Source organism: Leopardus geoffroyi, chromosome A2, assembly GCF_018350155.1.
Source record: "Leopardus geoffroyi isolate Oge1 chromosome A2, O.geoffroyi_Oge1_pat1.0, whole genome shotgun sequence".
NCBI classification, from domain to species: Eukaryota; Metazoa; Chordata; class Mammalia; order Carnivora; family Felidae; genus Leopardus; species Leopardus geoffroyi.
In genome coordinates, this window is record NC_059331.1 from 139967589 (window position 1) to 139989405 (window position 21817).

General features: G+C 39.4%; 1 protein-coding gene across 4 annotated transcripts in view; it reads right to left on the minus strand.

The window, feature by feature from the left end:
• AASS (aminoadipate-semialdehyde synthase) overlaps positions 1-18880 on the minus strand; it is a 61881-nt gene extending 43001 nt beyond the window's left edge. For 2 of the 4 annotated variants that reach the window (XM_045495445.1, XM_045495443.1), the window contains exons 1-6: positions 18765-18880; positions 10961-11182; positions 6643-6819; positions 3849-3933; positions 985-1052; positions 730-876 (exon numbers count right to left, since the gene is read on the minus strand). In XM_045495445.1, coding sequence (XP_045351401.1) covers positions 730-876; positions 985-1052; positions 3849-3933; positions 6643-6819; positions 10961-11170 — 687 coding nt within the window. In that variant the 5' untranslated portion in view covers positions 11171-11182; positions 18765-18880. Of the gene's footprint in view, positions 1-729; positions 877-984; positions 1053-3848; positions 3934-6642; positions 6820-10960; positions 11183-18764 lie in introns of those variants that run through there. The other 2 variants (XM_045495444.1, XM_045495446.1) reach the window with 2 other exon arrangements.
• Positions 18881-21817: the final 2937 nt, after the last annotated feature.

The following is a 21817-nucleotide window of genomic DNA, read 5'->3' on the forward strand; positions in this document are numbered from 1 at the left end:
TTAATTGGAAGGAGCTTTACTTTTACTTTTTTTTATTTAAGTTACCCAGAGGAGACACAAGGGTGCTTAGAAATGAAAACATAACAAAATATTCCTATTTATGTTTGCTCCACTGCAGAATTATTTCAAGTGAGGGAATTATATTTCCTATGGAAAAAAAAATTAGATGGCTATCTCACAGTATAATACAAATAGTGATGTCCTGTTTGTAAAATATTTTCATTGAAAGATCTCTTTTACAATTACAAGTTTCTCTGGGGGATCACAAGTGTCTTCTCAAAACCACCCCAAAAGGAAGAAAGTATGAATTACAATCCTAAATTAGGCTTTCTAAAATCTTACTGGCAAAACCCCAAGTCATTTAAAAGAGTTTACATCCTGTGGTCAATTCCAAACTTTTGGACAACACAGTGACGAAGGTAAAACAGACCTCTCTAAGAACAGACATTTATACCATTAACAATGACTTATCCCTTTAAAAAGAAAAAGCATTCAAAACCCCTGACAGCTTGGAGTCAACCAAGAGCAAATAAAATGAGTTTGGACCATCACTGCTCTCTTACTGTGGGAAAAGTACATAGGTAAGAAAAGTACCAAAAACAGAATGCCCACTCATCCAAAAAGCAGGGCTCTAAAATATCCCTAAAATCCTCACATCCTTTGGGTTAGTCTCAGAGTTTTGACTGCTTTACAGAAAGCAGATATTCTTAGAAGTATCTGAGAAGTTACCTTAGATACATTACCAGTCCCTGTGAACACAAATGTCAAGGGCCCTATCGACTTTGGCATCAAACCCAGAGATATTTCATAGCCGGCATCACGGATGGCTTGCACAGCCTGACTGCTGTTCCTGTAGTTATGAGCCATGCCAATGTGCTGAAAGCAAGCACACACGAATTCAAATTAGTCTACATCCTGAGACATTTACCTGTTCTTAAAGTGTGATATGTATTTTCAAAATGATAAACAAAATACACATCTCACCATAAAAGGTGTGTGATGTCCCAAAGCAAGGAGCCTTAACCCCATTCCATGTAAAATGTTGATCATCCCTATTGCAGAATCAGACCAACAGAAAAACCATTAGTCGGGAGGAGCTGAAGCTGTTTTCTCTGACCATTCTCCAACCTGCTCGGTGCTCTGAGGAAGCACAGACCACAGCATCTCAGATTTGGAAGGGGCCCCGGTGGTCACCTTATCCATCCTCTCAACTTGCGGCCATCAAAAGTACTAACTCAGCTGCATCTCTATCTATCCCTTCCACTTTCAATCTGCCAAAATGGAAAGAGTGTCCGTCTTCTTCTCTAAGGTTAATCTCTCCACCTTTGCTCCAGATCCCATCTCTTCCCATTCCTTCTCTAAGGAATTCACTCTTGAATTACTATTTCTTTCACTATCCCTCCTTATTAGTTCACTCTTATCAACATTTAAAGACACATTCCTCTTGAACCAAAACTAATGAACAAGCAAAACGAGGTCACCATTGGCCCTACCTGTGACTGCTGTCAGCAATTTTAGTGACCTAAATAGTTAATTAAACTCAGTGGACAATTGTCAGATCTTGACTTACTTGTCAGAGATATTTGGCAACATGGAATCCCTCTTTATTAGAACCCTTTCTTCCCTTAGCATCTCTGACTTGAAAACTTTCCTCCCACATCTGTAGGTGCCTCTTCCCCTGCCCATTTCTTTTAAACTAGTGTCCCCTGCCCTTTCTTTATACCTTAATCAGCCTCAGGATTCTGTCCAGGGCCTTATTCTCTTCAATCTCTACATTTTTTTCCTTAGCTAATCTCATCCAGTCCTAAATTTCAAGTACTCTGTATGCTGCTGACCCCAAGTCTATATCTCTAACACAGACATTTCACTTCAAGAACTAATCAACTACCTCATGGATTTTTCAATTTGGATTCAAACAACGAAAACTCAGCATACCCATAGCAAAGACCTCATCATCCATTCTCCCCTTCTTTTTAGGAACATAACTTGCCCTCTCTGTATCCCTTTGAAATGTTCTTTGATCTTTTTTCTTAAGTCAACTTTTAAAAGAGTAATTTATATTCAATAAAACACACCAATTTAAAATGTATCATTTGATAACTGTGAACATATGTACACACCCATATTATCACTGACCTAATCAAGATATAGAATATTTCCAACACCCCATTCAGTCCTCTCCAACCCTTTGCCCCAGAAAACCACTCATCTCATTTCTCTCTGTAGAGAATAGTTACTTCTACAGTTTCATATAAATGAAATTATAAGTATATACTCTTTTTTGTGTCTGCTTTGACTCAGCATAATGTTTTTGAGATTCATACATAATTGAGTGTATTAGTAGTTGACTTCTTTTTACTGATGAAGGAGTTTTCTATTTTATGGATATATCACAATTTATTTAACCATTCCTCTGCTGATGGACATTTGGATTGTCTCTAGGCTATTATGAACGAAGCTACTAGAAATAAGTATTTACAAAAAAAATTATTCATTTCTCTTGATAAATGCCTATGATTAGAATTTCTTTTGTACATTGATATTCAAGTTTTTTATTTCTTCTTGAGTTGGATTTGGTAATTTCTGTCCTTCAGGGATTTGTCTATTTGACCAACATTGTCAAATTTATTGGCCTATTCATAATATTTTCTTACCCTTTTAATGTCTATAGGATGTATAGTGATGACCCCTCCTGTATTCCTAATATTGGTAAATTGTGGCTTCACTCTCTTTCTCTATTTTTTTTAATCAGTCTAACTGGAGGCCTAACAAGTTTATTGATTTGCTTAAAAATAACTAGCTTTAGATTTCACTGATTTCCCCTCTTATCTTTATTATTCTTTTCCTTGTATTTGCTTTGGGTTTAATTACTTCTTCATTTTCTTGCTTTGTAAGATGGAAGTTTAGATCACTAATTTGGACTTTCTTCTTTTCTAATAAAAGCACCAAATGCTAAAAATTTCCTTATAAGCATCATTTTATTTGCACCTCATCAATTTTGGTATGCTGTTTTAAATTTTCATTCAATTCAAAATATTTTCTAATTTTTCTGTGATTCCTTCTTGACTTATGGGTTATTCAAAAATATATTGCTTATCTTCCAAATATCTAGAAATTTTCTAAATATCTTTCTATTATTATTTCAAAATCAACTTTATTATAGTGAGAGCACATACTTGATGATTTCAAACATTTTATGTTTATTTAGAATTGTTTTGTGACCCAGCATATGGGCCATCTGGGTGAGTACTCAATAACTGTCAATTAGGTTAGGGTGGCTGATGGTGTCTTCCTGTCCTATATCCCCACAACTTTTCTGTCTGCTTGTCTTAACAAGTACAGACCTTCAAGTAGTCTAATCCGATGCATGGTTATAACATAAGGTGATGTTTTCTCAACTAAAGAAGGTTCAAAGTACTAATGGGACAAAAGTCAAGTGTAGTTTCCCCCAAACTGCAGCTCTTATCCTTTCTAAACTGTTCCTCTCTTGGTTCCTACCCCTGCATCTTTTCCCTTCCTTCCCCCCTTTATTCCTCTCCACAATTTCTCATCACCAAACTGACCTCTCCTAGTCTTCCAGACAGAACTACCAGAAAAGCCAGACCCTATTCACAGTTGTTCTCCTTTTCCCTTATTTTTCTTTTTTAACTTTTGTAATGAAGGTATTTAATGATTTACCTTCTTATTTTATTCCCCTAATATTCATCACCCTTAGGCACACACCCATGTTTATTTTTATTGGGTGGAAATGAACACTTTCATGCCCTTGCCACAGAAAAAAGGAAAACACCTAGTTACACCCCAGGCAAATTCAGAAAGTGAGTGATGTAAAATCCTGGCATACCTACCTGCTACACCTGCCCACTGTCCAAATGCCACTACCCGTATTCCTCTATGATCCACCATTTTCTCATAATCGATCAGTCGGATTTCCTGAAGAAAAAATAAAAGATTTTGACTCAGACCCATCCAGCTTCATATCAATGAGTAAGCACATATGCGAGCAAGTAAATTTTCACATTTCTTCCTCTTATAAAATATGTCTTCACGAGACTTTATAAGTTACCATTAGGTGCACCATGAACTATTTAGAAAATGCTGGGTCACAAACCAATAATAGGTTTATGATTTGAGATGAAAGAATGGTCCTAGCAGGGTGCCTAGTGCTCCTTGATGGTAGTTAATGAAACAGGAAAGGCATCAATTCCTCTCCTAGGCCAGCAGCATCCACGAATATATCTATAGCCCCATTCATCCCCATATCCATCCTTCTAGCCTCAAAGAAAACAAGTCCCTCCTAAGGCTAATCTCTGCGAACTGGATCCCAGCTTTTCCCGTGTCCTCCCAGACCACTCTTGAACTTTCTCTTCCTGCATCATCCCTGTGTACACTGCTCCTTCCTACCTAAAAAATAACAACAACCTCTCTCAAGTCCGTACACACAAATCTCTCATTCTTTCTCTCTCTACCTTCCTTCCTTCCTCCTTCCCTCTCTTCCCTCTCCCCATCCTTTTACAAATAAGCTTTATTCACAAAGTAGTAGTACATACAGCCTGCTTTTCACTTTCTCAGCTTCACTAAAACCACATTCTTCCCTGTCTTTGGGAACCTTCTCTCTCAGGAATGTCCTATCAATTCATGCTTAAAAGCTACTGACACACTATAATTATAGAATGCTTTAAATAGCCATTATATTTCCTTAAATACCTTATGATTTTTACCAAGTGCCTGAATTTCAGAATGTTTAAGATTCATCCAACTCTAAATAATTGGTTACAAAATGTTGCCAAAAAGCAGCCATGCCTATTCTGCTTCTATTAATTCTCTTGTAATGAACAAAAGTTCATATAACAACAAAATTTCTGAAGTACTTTTTAAGGAGTTTACCTACTTAAGTGAAACCTTCCTCTTATAATATTATTTCCATTAATCACTTTTTTGAACTCGTTCTTCAGAACCACTGGCAATTAACTAGCCGAGGTCTAGCATATTTGAAGTCAGTAGGAATGTATGCCATAGGCCTTTACGAAACACATTTCCTCTATGGCTTTTACTGTTTGTGAAGTCTCCTGTCCTCTGCCTATTCTCAGATTCCAGTCTCGTTTCTAATGCTCTAACATCCTTACCCCAGGACCTGGACATTGGCCTTCTCTACCCACACTCACTACCTACCCTCATCCAGTCTCATGTTCTTAGATGCCATCAAGTCTCTGACCACAAAATGTGTCTCAGGAGGAGACACCCTCCTGAGCTACAAACTCACATCAACAGCCGTCTCAGTATCTCCTTAAAATTGAATGTCTAAAATCTAAAATCTCCTTAAATGTCTAAGGGACAAATTGGACTCAACGGGCCCTGAACTCAACTCCTGATCCTCCCACCCAAGCCTGCTTCCTCTTGCACTAGCATCATCTCAGTCTGTGGCACCCTTCAAACTGCTCAGGCCAAAACCTTGGACTTCTCTCCGGTTCCGCTTTCTCTCATACTGCACCTTCATTTCACCAGTAACTTCTGCAGGATCTGATCTCTAAAATACACCGAATACTGGTCTATGTATAACTACCTCCATTTCCACCTCCCTCATGTGAGCCACTGTCTTTTGTAACCTGGCACCCATACTAATCTAGACTAACAATCTTGCCAATTTTCTCCTTCCACCTCTGATATTATCCACACAGCAAGCTGAATAAGAACTTCAGAGCATGATTTACTCTAACCCTCTGCTCAACCAGACCCTCAGGACTTTGCACTACTCTGCTTTCTGCTTGGAAGTCTCGTCTCCAATGGATAAGATTTAATCCTTCACCTCCTTCAAATTTTTGCTCAATGCCAAATTTGCAGTGAGGCTTTCCCTGATCATCCGATTTAAACTATCACCACCCGCGGTGCCCAGCACCCTTTTTCTCCTTCTGTATCATATTTATCTCCATCACACATATCTCCAAGTGACAGATGAGATGTCTTATTTATATATGTATCATCTGTCTCCTCCCCCTAGAATGTAAGCTCTATAAAAACAGTTACTTTATTGCCATTGCAGTGAACAGTATCAGACACATTGCAGACACTAAGCAAATATTTGTTGAATGAATACTCTATATTTTAAACACCTGATAGTTTTTCCATAGTATTTGTATCTCGAAAATTGATTTTTTTTCCTATATGAAAGTTAATAAATGTAAAAGTAATCCCCAATCCGGGTTTGGCCCTACAGAGCTATGCAACCTCAGTTGAGTCACTTTGCCTCTCAGGGCTCCATCTGAAAAATGACAGAAGTGGATTATATGATTCCTGAGGCTCTTTTCAGCAATAAAATTCTACTTGGTAATATCTGACCAATTGGCCTTATAGACTGCTAATCGTTTGGGGGGAACAATTCTATCATTCTTTCTGTTTGAAAATACAAAAAGAATGAAATATGTTTGGTTTCTCTTATTACAAATTCCAAACTTGCACAGCAGAGGAGCCCTAAAAGAAGCAGAGCCATTCTAGCACTAACTCACAGACCACCTTTCCTACTGAGGTGAATAACATGATGTATTCCCTAGATGCTGAAAGAAAACTAAAACGCCACTTGACATTTAAAAGTAAAAAGGAATATTGTTTCTGTGTTAACATTTATGATTACTGGTCACTAATTACCTTTCTTAGAATCTCATCCAACAAGCCCATGTTGGCCTCCTGAGCCTTTATTGTGTGGGAGAAGAATGCATAAGTCTTCTTAGACATTAATTTTTCCTCCGGGGGTCTTTTAACTCCCAAAATTAGACAAGCTTCAGAAATATCTTCCTGAAGAATGCCACCAGCTTTAACATATTCCTGGGAATGCAGTTTTGGTTAAAAGTTATTTCCCTGATTTTTTGTATTCACATTTTCTTTAATAAGTAAGTGTGGCAATTAAAGGCACAATCTTTTGAAGGCATAGACTCTGTATGCATTGGAACAAATAACAGAACAACTGCTTCTAATATTTTTACTTTCTGGCTAAAGATCAATGTAATACTCTTGACTTTTGTAGCAAAAAAAAAAATTAGAAAATTTACCACCTATTCTTATTTAAGTCCCGTTAATAGTTTAATCATAACCACTAACACACATGATTTAAAAATACTTGTGAAATGTATAATTTATATCAACAATGCACTGAAACACTACATGCAAAATAGTAATTTATTACTCAGGTTTTTTTGTTTGTTTGTTTTTGTTTTGTTTTGTTTTTTTGAGAGACAGCCTGAGCGGTGTTGGTGGGGACAGAGGGAGAGACAGAGAATCTTAAGCAGGCTCCACACTGGGCATGGACGTCATGGTTGTGAGATCATGACCTAAGTCAAAATGGAGACTTGGAAATTTAACCAACTGAGCCACCCAGGCACCCCTTACTCAGGTATTTTTAAAAGAAAGACATGTATCTGCAATATTTCCTTTCCTTTCTTTCTTTCTTTCTTTTTTTTTTTTTTTTTTGGTTCAATTAGTATTTATTACTGCCCTATTCTGTCCAGCGGACTGTGCTACAGATGAGATGATAAGATACACAAAAAGGCAGACAACACCCCTCCTGTAAAGGCACTAACAAAACATAGTAAAAAGAAGTCAGGAGCACAGTAAATGAGATGAAATTCAAAAGAATTATGCACAGCAGAACCTAAGTGATACAGTAGTTTAATGAATACTGAGATAATTTCTGGGTGAGACTACCAAGGAAATACGCAAACTTAAAGTAATCTTGAAGCCTAGGTAGGATTTGGAAAGATGGAGGTGGGAAATGCAACATGGTAATATCAGTAAGAGGCACTGAAGGAATACATACAAATTTGCAGCCTGGAAAATAAGGAGATATTAAGGGCATAGTGGGTAAATCAATTCGGAAAAGTAAACTAAGTATTATCATGGTGAATATGATCTTTATGGGATAAAAAAATCATCATCGTTTATTAATAAATTAGTACATGCTTTAACTGAGTTCTTTTCATGAATTATCTCACTTAATTTTCATAAAACTCCCATGAGGTGGGTGCTATTATTGTGGACATTTTATCAATGGGAAACCTGAGGTTTACACATTCAACTGAGATTGAATAGCTAGTACATGGAGGCAATAGACAGTCATTTCAGATTTCTAAACAAAAGGAGCAGCATGATCCAGGCAGAATTAAAAGAGCATCAAAAGTGGCCGTTGAATAAAAGGAAGATGAATCTAGTTAGGAATCTACTTCAAAGGAAGCTATAAGAAAGACACTACAAGAATGAACATATAATTCATACCTTGTTTCTTTGAAAATAATCTATTTACCCATTTATAGCAAACTGGTTAAATAAATCACAATAAATCATGGAGTAATTACAACAGAATAATTATAGCACAGCCGTTAAACAGAATGAAGCAGATCTCTATGAACAGACATGGAGTGAGTGTCAGGGTATGTTGTCGACTAAACAAATAAGGTGCAATACAGTATGTATAGTATACAACCTTCTATATAAGAATACACACACACGCACGCGTGCAGACAGAAATATAGAAATAATAGATGAGAAATGACAATAGTAACCTATGCAGTGGGTGGGAAGAAGATCTAAGGGATTAAGATAAGAGGAAGACTTCTCTGCAGCACATCACTGTACATCATTTTCACCTTTGAAACTTGTAAATGTTTCACTTATTTTAAAAATATAATTAAATCAAAAAGGATATTAAAGCAACTGTTAAAATGTATAGAAAAAACACAAATAAATACAGCTGTATATCACAACGATGGTGTAACTACACATTGTATAATTCACATAACTTGAATATAGCACTCTGAATATTTGTTGTGAGATGTATTCTAAAACAAAAAAAATAATTTTCAACTAAAAAAATTAAACTCCACTTAATAGGTTTACTTTTTTTATTGAGGTAGAAGTGACATACAACATTATATTAGTTTCAGGTGTATAACATAATAATCGATATTTTTACGTATTGCAAAATGATCAGCACAATAAGTCTTGTTAACATCCATCACTATGTGTAGTTACAGAATTTTTTTCTTGTGATGAGAACTGTTAAGATCTACTCCCCTAGCATTAATAGGTTTATCCTTAGTTGTAATATTAGTATTGTGATTCCAAAACTATTTTATGTATAATATAGGATAGAGCAAAAAACATGCATTAATGTTATAAAGAATTAAAATTTTCACTGCTGGAGAAAACATACAAATATAAAATTTTAAAGGTAAGAAAACCTGCACTGTTAAAATTTTTAATGGAAATGCCAGCATTAACTCATGATTAAATAATATATATGTATATGTATATTATATATGTATGTATGTATTATATGTATGTTATATGTATATATATGTGTATGGGTATGTGTAATCTGTGCATTTCTTAGTTTGTCCACTAAAGGGGCTAAGAACGACACTATCCCGGTAAAAATAAGCACACCTAACACGAGATATCAGATCTTGGTTTCTATATACTAAATGAAATCAGGGTTCCCTGGTGAAATGGCTAATCCCAGGTGTGGGGCAAAAAAGCACAAGGTGAGGCTAAGACCATATGTTGCTGCAGGAAACAAGAAAGCTCAAAAATAAATGGATTCATGTCCAAAGACATAGGAGCACCCTTAAAGAGACCCTCTATCTCAAATTTGGGATAATTCGGACATTTAAGAAAATGGTTAATAGATTATCATCAAGGGAAAAGGCTCATACATCCATAATGATACTCGAAAGAGCAAAAGAGAAAAGAAAAACTAAAGGAAATCTGTTTTCTGCAGAAGAATATCAGCAAATAACTTAGAAGAGTGATAAAATTAGAAAATCATCATTTTGCAAGCTTCCACGGGAAAAAATGATTCAGGCAAAGATTATCAATGGATGCTAACTAACATCTTTAGCAAAAGGTGGTTGAGACACAAGCAGGAGATTCACCGGTCTCAAATACCATCCCACAGATGACTCAGTAATTACAAAGGGAAAAAGGTACTTATACAATGGAGAGATCTGGTGGCAACCACCTCCGCCAAGTGACCACAAATTTCTAACCTTGGGACAACCTGATATACTGTGTCTCTGATGTGATCCAATGGGAAGAACATAGATCACTTATATCACATTTATATCAAAAGTGTTTAACCTGAATATAAACACCAGAATAAAAACAAGACTAATTATAACCAGAAGCAGATGATTCTACAAGTCAACTAGCCTGGACTCTTCAAAAAGAGTCCATACCACAAATCAAACAGGTGTGCTGTTCTAGATTAAAAGAACTAAAGAGACATAACAATGAATGCAATGAACCTTAATTAAGCCTCAATTAAAATTAAAAAAAAATAGGGGTGTCTGGGTGGCTCAGTCGCTTGAGCATCTGACTTGGGCTCAGGTCATGATCTCCTGGTTCCTGAGGTCCAGCCCCACATCGGGCTCTATGCTGACAGCTCAGAGCCTGGAGTCTGCTTCGGATTCTGTGTCTCCCTCTCTCTCTGCCCCTCCCCTGCTGGCGCTCTGTCTCTCTCTGCCTCTCAAAAATAACGAAATGTAATAAAAGAATTTTTAATAAAAATTAAAAAAAAATCGTGAAGACCATTGAGACAATGGGGAATTTGAGATGGGCTATGTGAAATGATATTATGGAATTATTAATTTCTTAGGTATGATGGTTATGTAGGAAAGTGATTTATTCCTAGGCAAGGCAGTTTTTTATTGACCTTAGTCTCCCCAGTCCCAGAACTAGGGTCACACCTAGAGACATGACTATAGGACACCACTTCCTTCAAAAGGCAATCCCTCCACCCCTCAGCTGGAGAAAGCATGCCATGGAGTGAAAATAAAACTTATTGACTGAATACTGGACCCAAGGAAAAATTCTGAAAGAGAAAGGAATACTGTCATGTGGCATTTACATGACACTAGCAAACATTTTATTTTTACTCTGATGCTTCTTCATTGAAAAAACTAGAAATGTTTACCTTGTCGTGAATGGCCCGCCGATTGGAAGGCTGTATTAAGACTTTGTACCCCAGGTTGGTGATCCCTTTGATGTGCCGGGGGGCCAGGGGTGCCCTCCGCTCCCAGGCGTTCACATCCTCCCGCCTCAGGGCCATCACAGCCTTGTGGTGAAGCCCTTTGTACAAACTGAGCCCCAGCCTGCCCAGTTTGGTCCTTTGTACTCGTAGCATCTTGAAACCTGACTGAAAAGACACCATAAGAGAATAGCGCAATAAAAGGCAGGAGGGCTCACAGATCAGTTCTGGTCTCCTGAGAAATCTGCTGTAAAATCCAACCAACTCAGATGGAACAGATACAAGAGAGAGGAGGAGAACCCTAGATGATAAAAAGTGCTCCTTTACTCAACAAACCCAAATTTCCACCAGTGAGTTTATTTATTTCCAAAATAAGAAAGTACTGAGCAAATTATAGGACACTAACCAGTATCTGCTAAGCCAAAACCGTTCTTTATACACAGTAAAACCTTGGCTGGAGAGCAGAATTCGTTTCAGAAACGTGCTTATAATCCAAAGCACGTGTATATCAAAGCAAATTTCCCCATAAAAAATAAAGGCACCTCAGATGATTTGCTCCACAATCCAAAAACACTCATTAAAAAATGATTACAATACTGTAATATAGTACAAAATAATAAAGAAAATACAAAATATAAAGAAAAATAAATAAATTAACCTGCACTTACCTTTGAAAACTTTCGCATCTGGTGTGAGGGAGACAAGAGAGAGGAGGGTTACTGTGTAGGACAACTTTCACTATCACTAAGGGAATCCCTGCTATCTGTTAGCTCAATGGAATCTTTTTCTTTACATGCAGCTTTAACGAGGAACCTATCCAATGACACTTGCTTTTGCCTTCTTTTGAGGATTTCACGGAAATGGGACATTGCTTTGTTAAACAGGTGCATAGCTCTCACTGCTACAGCCTTATGGGAGTGGTTCTTTCCTACAAAGTTTTGCACTGTTTCCCACATTTTACATCTCCCTAATCTCACTTGAAGTGACCGATTCCTCTGCCTTTTTCTCTTCCTCCTCTGCAGGTGAGATGCAGATGTTAGATTTATAAAATCTTGCAATTTCAGCCACTTGCATACCTCATTCACACTTCGCAATGATTTCCTTCTTAACGTCCACCATAATCATCTCCTTCTTATTGCCTTTCTTTTCAACTTTTCTGCATGGGGGCTATTGTATAAGCTCACACGGATATTGACTACAGTACAGTATTAATAAACTCTTGTCATGTACTGTATTTAATGAAACTGGCAATAAGGCAGCAAAGGAAAGGGTCTTTATCTGCAGGCAGCCTGACCTAGAATGGAGCAAAGCACTCCCAAGCTTACTCTTGTATGGAAAAGCAAACGACTGCCTATAGGTGCTTTGAAGTGACAAAACTACACTAGTGCCAGTTGTGGGCACCTTCCAATGTTCTGGAAAATCACTGATTTCTGCCAAACACCGTGACCTGAGACTGAGCATTCGAGCATGGGGGGAGGGGGGCGATCCCCCACAACCCCGCAGCGAGAGAGAGAGAGAGAGAGAGAGAGAGAGAGAGTTGTGATCATGTGGCATTCGGTACCGCATACTACTCATATTGCAAAACATCACTCTTTTATCAAGTTAGAATTTATTAGAAATGTTTGCTCGTCTTGTGGAACACTCGCAGAACAAGTTACTCGCAATCCAAGGTTTTACTATATACGTTTCATCAACCATGTGTCCAGCACAAAAGTTTTAAGCATGTTAACCTAAAATGCAAGTACAGGAAGATAATTTGTGCCAATTTTGATGGCATAAAGGTTGGAATCCTATAATCACATGCAGGATTCTTGACAATCCAGCTCCAACCTCTTTCAAGTTTTATCGCTGACCAATCCTAAAACTAGTGCTACTTAAAGTGTGTTTGGAGCCTGTTGTAGGTCAGTGAACTGCTTTTTACAGGTCCTGTATGAGCTATGTAGAAATAGGAAGTAAGCACTTGTGAATCTTTATATCACATGATCATTTTTGCAGTAATTCATTGTTACTGAATTTTATGAAAGTGTTGGTCCTGGCAGATTAGAAATTTAAGACAACAAAACTAACATGTTTCTTCACCATAGCTGTTAAAAGTTTAAGAAGCACTGTCTTAACCCTCCCTGACTCTTTTGTTGCTATAAACATGCTGTTCCCCTTTTCAGGATTTCCTCTTCATACCACTTCCTCCTGCTTTTATATTAAACCCGGACCTATCTCAACCAGTTTTCTAACTGCTATTCCAGATTGCATAATTCCACTCATTTATTCAATCAAGAAATGTTGACGAGAGGCTTACTATGCATCAGCAGAGAGCAAATTTTATATAAAAGCATAAATATCAAACAATACTCTGTTCCTCTTCAAATGGTTACATATACTTGGCAGTCAAATGTCATGTCAGATGACAATTTACTTTCAATGATTTTATGTTTAAGGATGGCATCAAAATATGGGGACTAAATGATGTCACACCTTCTAGAAATTTCCCACCAATCACTGCTGACATAGATCAAAATTCTTATGGAACACATTTCTGTTACATCAGACTGCAATCTCTAAATCAGACTCACTCTGCAGATGGAAGTTTTGTCTAAACAGTGGCGCATACAAGTGCATTTCCTGGGGGCAACTACTTGCCACTTGAGATAGAAAAATTATAGGTCAACTCACAACACAACAGACTAAAAGAACAAAGCAAACAGCAAGGAGATCAGCTAAAAAGCTTTAGAAAGAAGAAAGGCAGGAAGAAAAACAATGTCCACAGCAAGCAAACACGCTGATGATAGAGCTCAGGCTAACTTTTACTTGGGCCAAAATACTGTGAGCAAAACTGCCATATATTCTATCTAATTTTTGGTTTATTCATAGTTTTGTTTTTAAAAGAGATTGTATTAGACCCAAACCCAAGCCCGAGCCCACAACACTTCTTCTCCCCAAAACAAAGGGAAACCTGCAACGCTCATAGAACTGAAGTCCCTATGTTCTTAAATAAAACCAATTCCAAAGACAAGTGAGGTTTGTTGAACACACAGATGAGCCCAGAATTGGTCCCATCTTCTGAGCAGGGGCTCTATTTCACACACCATAGGTGACCAAATGACCCTGCATCCACTATTCTTAGTAGCAATTCTTGGAGCCAATATGAGGGAACACAATCAGATAAGTTAGTCTCTCTCCTCGTCCCAAACTTGATTTATAATCGCAGCCTCCCCTCACTCAGTGACCATCCCACCCCTTCCTCCCCACCTCCCTTGTCTGGGGTGGGGGATACAGTGTAGAGTCACGGACATACACACACACACACATGTGTTTGCAAAGGCAGAGCTTTCCGTGCAGGCTAGAAAAGGAAAGGAGCAGGGAGCGACACTCTGAAGTTGATTTGGGAAGTTGCTTTCACTTTCACTTCTTCTAGGGAATTCTCAACTCATAATTTCTGTAGCTTTGCTTTTAAATAAATGCAACAGTAATTAGCAATGATTTAGCATTACGTACCAAGCACTATGCTGAGCTCTTTATAGACATTATTTCATTTCCTCCTTGCAAAAATCTTAATGACTAGATAACTGTTATTATCTCTATTTTACAGATGAAAAACTGAACTGGAGTCCGACTAGAGTTGTTGCTTTTAAGCAGAAGCAGGATTCCCGGGTTAATATTTAATACTGGGGATTTTCTCTTTGTCAAAGCCTGCAGATCCACACCATGTAGGTCTGATGCATGCTACCGCTGCCAGCTCGTTTCAGAAATAAAAGAGATCCATATGGCATCGACTTTACTAGAGTAAATGATCAGTTCTCCCCTCCAGGATGGGGTGCTTCTGTGGATCCCTTTCCCATGTGCCACCGAAAACCCTTCCTGAGTCACTGCCAAGGTAAATTCTAGGTTTCTGGGTGCTTGGAAAAAAAAAAGATTCAATTATAGCAGGTATTACTGTGTTAGTAATTGCTTGAACCTTGAAATTGGGTCTCAACATGAAACTTTCCAGGCCCACTATTCATTTCACCCTAAGGTCATCAAAAAATCTGTAGCAGTGAGGATATCTTCATTGCTCTTAGGGAGGGCACTGCAGGGTCTGGTATTTCGTGGATATGCCCAGGTGGGCTGTTTTGGATTTCCCTGTCCTGAGTTTTGTGGGCTTTTCCAAGAATAACAGGAAATAAACGTAAGGTGTATTTCTGGCAATGCTTTCAATGCAACGAAGCAGGAAGACCCCTGGCTTATCTACTGGCTCTAGTGAGTTCACTTGACAGTGCGAGGTGGTAATGACAGCCTGTGGCAGGAGAAAGGAGAATGTGGGAAAGCAAGAAAATGAGAGGAGAAGACAAAGGAAGAGTCAGAAGAATAAGGAGGAGGAACAGGAGAAGAGGAATACGGGGTAGAAAGAGAAGTGTCACATAGGCAGTGGAGGGAAATAAGACTCTTCTCCTGACAATTTCTAAACAGTCTTTCCTTCAACATATGAAAGACCAATGTTCCAAATACCATAAAAATGAAATTTAAAAGATTCTTCTCTATGTTTTTATAAAATAGGATCTGCACTAAGATAAATGTTTTTACTTACCTAGGATTAATCAGGAATTTGAAATGACTCTAAACACTTACGGGAGTATTATAGTGAATTACACAGACATGTACTGTGATACGAGGAAGATTAAGTGGCTGGACGTAGCAATAGAACATACTCTGTGATACCACCTTACTTCTCTTTCCATCTTTCAATGGGGGGGGGGGGAGACTTAAGAACTTCTTTTAACTTCTAAATTCTCTATCTTTGCAATGTACACATGAGAAAGGGGCAGAGGGAGGACATGCTAAAATGTCCTTAGTATTTTCTAACCTTTTCAAGAGAAGTGAAAAGGAAAATGGTGATTAGATGACAGGATGGATAGATAGATAGATAGATAGACAGACAGACAGGGCAAGCCTGGCATTCCATACATATCCCACCATTTTCTTTCAGTTACTATGAAATAAAAGATCATCATCCTAAATCACATGAATGAACCAAAGAAGATTTTGTGAGATGTATTCATAGAAAATTATATCTGACAAAAAGCCACCTACAAGGGCAGAGAACCACAGCTCCACGGCCAAGAGTCTTGGCCCACACTACATATTTGGTATCCAGACCATAATAATCCTGGAGAGGCCCGAAAGAGTTCCAAATTAATAGAACACCTGGTGATGGCCTAGAACTAATCCAAATACCTCCCAACCCCAAGGCTTGCTAGAACTAGGCTTGGGCATGCAACAACACCATCCTCCATACTTTCACTTCCCCTTGCGTAGGTACACTCTTGTCATGCTTCCACACGAAACCTTTTATAAAACTGTTAACACTATGTTAACAAACAAACGAACAAACAAACAAAAAACAGTAGACTTGGGGCAGGGGGAATCTAATGTTAATTAATCTGGTCTAGGAATATTCATGTTTTCAAGCAGCTTCTCAAAGTCATCCAAAGATCTAAGATCCATGACTCTTCTGGTCTTTAGCCCACAAATTTAGTATCATTGAGATGGAATGCAAAGTTCATTTTAAGTTGGACTCTAATCCAAAATGTTTATCTGCTTGTCTGTCTCTTTGCTAAACTGTAAATGCTTCCTCTGTGACCTTGGTACATAACTTGACCTATTTGTGTCTCATCTGCAAAATGGATTCGTATTGATATCTACATCTCAGGGATATTGTGAAGTTTATGTGAACTCATATGAGTAAAATACTGAGTACTGTCTTGCATGCTGTTAACACTCAATAAATGTCAAGAACAGAAAAAGGCTCCAAGCCTGCTTCCACCTCAAAGGTGAGCACAACCACACCACTCACAGAAAACACTACCTTTCTGTCATCTTTGTCACACTGTAGTGAGGCCTTCACGAGGACTCCACATTGATCCCCACTCCCTTCTTTACATTTTTCAAGGAAAACAAAACAGAGCCCAGTAAGCCCTCTCTTCACTCTGCAGGCATGGGTGTTCAAGATAAATAACTTAATTTAAATACGGCATTTCATTAAATTTATGATCCATTTTTTTCACATTTTAGCATCCCTGAAAGAGGAATGCATTTTACAATTGCTAGCATCTTAGATTAGATGAAAAGGGTAATAATGTTGTTATTTCCTATGCGAAATATACCATTTCTGTGATTCCATTAATTCCATAGAATTTTTTTGTGATCTTACCAAGGAAACTTGCCACTGTTTGCAATGTTGTTTCTATGAGACAATTAACGAGATAATATTTCTAAAAATGTAAACCTTTGTTAAATGGGCACTGCATACATACCGAAGATCACTTCCAAAATCCTGAGCCAAGGTCTGTTAAGGCTTACATAAAGTCTTATTTGGGGGTGGGAGGGAGGATTCCACTGCAAATAAATCAAAGTTCTGATGATGTCACCAATAACAAGTGAGATTGACAACAAATACGATTATCTGGAGAATGGGAATGTCACTAGGGAAAGTTGGCCTAGATCTTTGTCCTCCTAACTCACTTCACAGAATGGCCACAAGCGGACAGTGCCAGAAGGTCATGTACCCCTAGATTCACTAATTGTTATGGAGAAAAAGGGGGAGGGCAGCGCAGGTGACAAAGTAGACACAGAGAGAGACATACAGGCATCCATGCAAAGTACTATTGGTGGTTTGTTTTTTGTTGTTGTTGTTGTTGTTGTTTTTTTTTTTTTTTTTTTTTTTTTTGCTATCAAGTATGTGAAAGCTACCACCGGGGTCAATACTTGGGTCCCATGAGTAGCTACATCGGCATAATCACAGCTACACCTTACCCACATTCTGATAACTGATGGCCCACAATATCAAAAAATGTTCACCTTTGTTCAGGTTACTGGACACTTGCTCTCCCCTTCCCTTCTTCTCCCACACTTCACCCCATTCCCCTAAAATCAGTGTCTGAAAAGCACATCTCTTCTGGAAGTTGTCAGGGCATTTAGCCCAACTCAAGCAGAGTAGGTAACAAATGGTGGTCTGCCTGTGCTCCTTCCTCTCTTAAGTGCTCACCCTGGACTCACAGCCCCACGGGGTCTTGGGAGTTTAACTTTCTCATGCCTTCTAGATCCATTAGAGAGTAGCCTGGGGACGGCAGTTTGCTGAGGGGGCCCTACCTAAAGAGAATGGCCAGCCCAAGATGGTCTGGGTGAGAAGTTTATGATCAGAGTTTGGCTAAGCAGGGCAGAGATGGAAAGGACAACCGCACACAAAGAAAGCTGGGGGTAAGGGAGAGGATTGCCCCCCAACAGTCTCCATCAACCACACACTGCAGCCAGCCAACCACCTGATAAATAAGCGCAGAGTCGGAAAATTAACAGGGTGTTCCTTCTACAGCTTCAACGCCTATCCTTTACTCCCCAGCAACAGCCCTCCCTTCCCCCGCCAGGAAGAAGAAGAAGAAGAAGAAGAAGAAGAAGAAGAAGAAGAAGAAGAAGAAAGAATGAAAGAAAGAAAAGAAAAGAAATTCTAATTGCCACCCCTTCCCTTTCCTATTCAGAAATTCCAGTACGGCGCCCACAGCCCTTCCCCGCTCCAAGAGAAACGCTCGCAAGGGAGGCCCAAACGCTCGCCACCCTCTCCCTCGCCCGTCCCGGCAACGGCCGGGTTCCGCGGAGTCGCCAGGTCGCCGAGCTCGCCCGCCCGTCTCCGAGGACAGTCGGAGCCTCGCCGGCGACCTCCAAGTGCAACTCGCTGGCTGAGCCCACCGCCCGTCGGCCCAGCCCCTTCGGGCGGCCTCCTCACCTTGTCCTCCCTGCTGTGCCGACCGGTCCTGCCGCCTCCGAGCCCCCAGCTCCGGACTGGGTAGGCTCCGAACTCCCAGCAGAAATTGGGATGGGAGCCGGGAGGAGGAGGTGTTTGCTCAACTTCTGAGGACGTCATGCCTCTTCCTCCCGCAGCCAATCAGCAGCCGCCCTGAGGGAACAACCTTCTGCTCCGCCAATCGGCGGCGCTGCCAGGTGCTAGGTCATGCCCTGCCCCTGCTCCTCCCCGAAAATCCTTCTGCCTTCTAGATCTCTGACCTGCGTGCGTCCTTAGGTGGGGGCATCACGTTCTCCCAGGACTTTGTAACTGTCCGTAGCAAAGGACAGACGGAGACACTGAAGGACGAAAACAGTCCGGGCATTATACACTAAATAGATGTGTGTACCTGCTGGAAAAAAGTTGCAAGCCCACGTGTATTACGTTTGTTTAGCGATATACACTTCTCAAAGCATTTTCACAGCTTCATAATAAGCCGATGAAGCCAGATGACAGTTCTTAGAACAGTTGAACAGTCCAACAAGCTGAGACTAGGAAATTAAGTGTAGTGTATCCCATGAATATTAAGAATCTATGTGTATATGACGAAGTCTACTATTCTTAAAAAGTCTTGAATGGCCTTAAAGGGACAGGGGAAAATGCATTTCATAAAGACTAGCCTCAGCACTAGACACTGAAGAAATGCCAGATGCTCATCTGTGGTCCTCCTAGGGAGTCAATGGTCAACGAGTAATTTTCCCTCCCGTTTTTATAACTTTCTCCAATACTTAGACTTTTCTCATACCTAACACGAAACTCTTGTGTCAACAATCTAGAGCTTAGAACATTCTTATAAACTCCACTTGTACTCAAGTGCAGAGAAAATTAAAATCTTTTCTGCAGACTGAGACTGTCCTCTGTATCTTTAACTTCACATACCCAAAATCATATTCCTAATCACTCCTCTAAAGCCTTTCCTTCGTGCTGTTTCCCAGTTCCATTCTTTATATCACCAGCTTCCTTATCACCACTGGGCCAGAACACCAAATCTGTTTCAATTCTTCCTGTAGTCTGTCAACCTTACCCCTGGGGTTGACTCCATCCTTTAAAATCCCTCTACTATCTCTCTTACCCAAACCTCTTTTATATACTACCTAGATCATATTCCCTTAAGGACACAACTCTGATCATCTCATTAGCCTGAGCAAAAGCCCCTGGGACTATCCACTATTTGTGGACCATTGTGCAAAGTCCTTCACACAACGTGTGAGTTGCTTAAGATATGGCTAAAATCAGCCATCTTAGCTTTATTTCCATAGAAGAATCAGCCTTTAACGAACACCGAAACACAGTCTGTGCTTTGCTATATCCTTAAGGATTAGGAGCCTGGATCAGAATCCTTACTTTCCTGCCTTAAGCTGTAAATCATGGGCAAGTTACTTCATTTTCAAAAAAAGCCTAGGTTCCCTTATCTGTTGATAGACCAATAACAGGAACTACTTCAAGGGGGTCATTATGAGGATAAAAGAAGATGATGCCCAAAGTGCTCTTCCAAGTGTCTAAAGAAACTGACAGTTATTATTTATCTCCCCTCACTGCCTGTCCACTTACCCATAATTCTTATTGACAAAAACACTTACCTCTCTAAAACTAATCCATCCTTTAGGTTCAGCTCAAATGCTACTTCATCAATAAAACTGTCCCTGAATATCAAGCAGATACGATCTCTTCCTTCTCTCTTCTGGGTCTGCCTCTCTGGTTGTACTCACCACAGTCTTCCTCATGCAATAGCCATTTCTATCTATCTTATCTCCATTTGTCATCACCATTGGCTCATAAAAACTTTAATAAAAGCAAGTATATGTTTGTGTGTGTATATCCTTATTCATTTTTATTCCATTGCTTCTAACACAATACTATGCATATGACAGGCCAGTCAGAGTCTCAGAAGGAGACATGGCACAATCCAACCGGGAAAATTAGGAGACACGAAAGGAGTAAGTGTGTGCAGCAGTAAAGGAAGGGAAAAAAAGATGCTGCCACATCCTGGGACTAGCAGCAGTGAGAACCACCTGCAAGCCTTAATGTGGCCAGGGCAACAGATTGTTACCAGGACTCAGAAAGAGCTCTAGCTGTGGTGTAGCTGAAGCTATAGAAGTGTCACTTGACAGTGGTGGCTTTTTTTAGCGGGCAGGAAGCTGCCTAAGGAACCGATAACTCCACCCAGAAGGAGCCACCTAAGGCACGAGTCAACAAACTTCTTTTTGTAGAGGGCCGGAAAATAAAATCTTTAGGCTTTGCAAGCCATAGGTCTCTGCCACAATTGCCCAAATCTGTCATTTAGAGTGTAAAAAGCAGCCACAGACAATACTTAAATGGATGGGTGTGGCTGGGTGCCAATAAAGTTTATTTATAAGAACAAATTACAGGCCAGATATGGACTGGGGGGCATAGTTTACAGACCTCTGGCCTAGGTAATGAATACCCCCCCCCTTCATTCTCCAGAACACAAGGAAAGGCAGAGGGTTGGTGCAGCCCATAAATGTTAGTCCCTCGGAGACAGAGCAGGTACCAAGGGGCAGAAATTATAGAAGATTCAAAGGAGAATATTCAGCACAAAAAGTGTTCAGCAAATGCTTGTTGAGATTAATGAATCATATAACTGGTTACTGTGAGTTCCTCTACAAATGGTTGAACACTCATGGGAAAACTCTTTCCCTGAATGGACAAATTTGGGAATGGGCCCTGGACCATGGTGACTCCACCAAGGATCCATAAGGCTCAGTCAGCCTCTCTCTTGCTTTAATTTGAAACCCCATGCACTTCTGACCTGCCCTCACCTTGAATAAATATTAACCTGGCCCCAAATCCTTCTTCTGTGAATTCTAAACTACTGTTCAAATGCTTATGGTATGCAGGAATTTTGCTAAATATGCACATGAGAAATACTAGTTCTTAAAATGGAGAATTAAAATGTTTTTCATCATAGTCATATTTGTTGTAATAAGTGTGACAGTTCTCAGAAATGTCTTCCCAATGAAAAGGGGCAACAGATG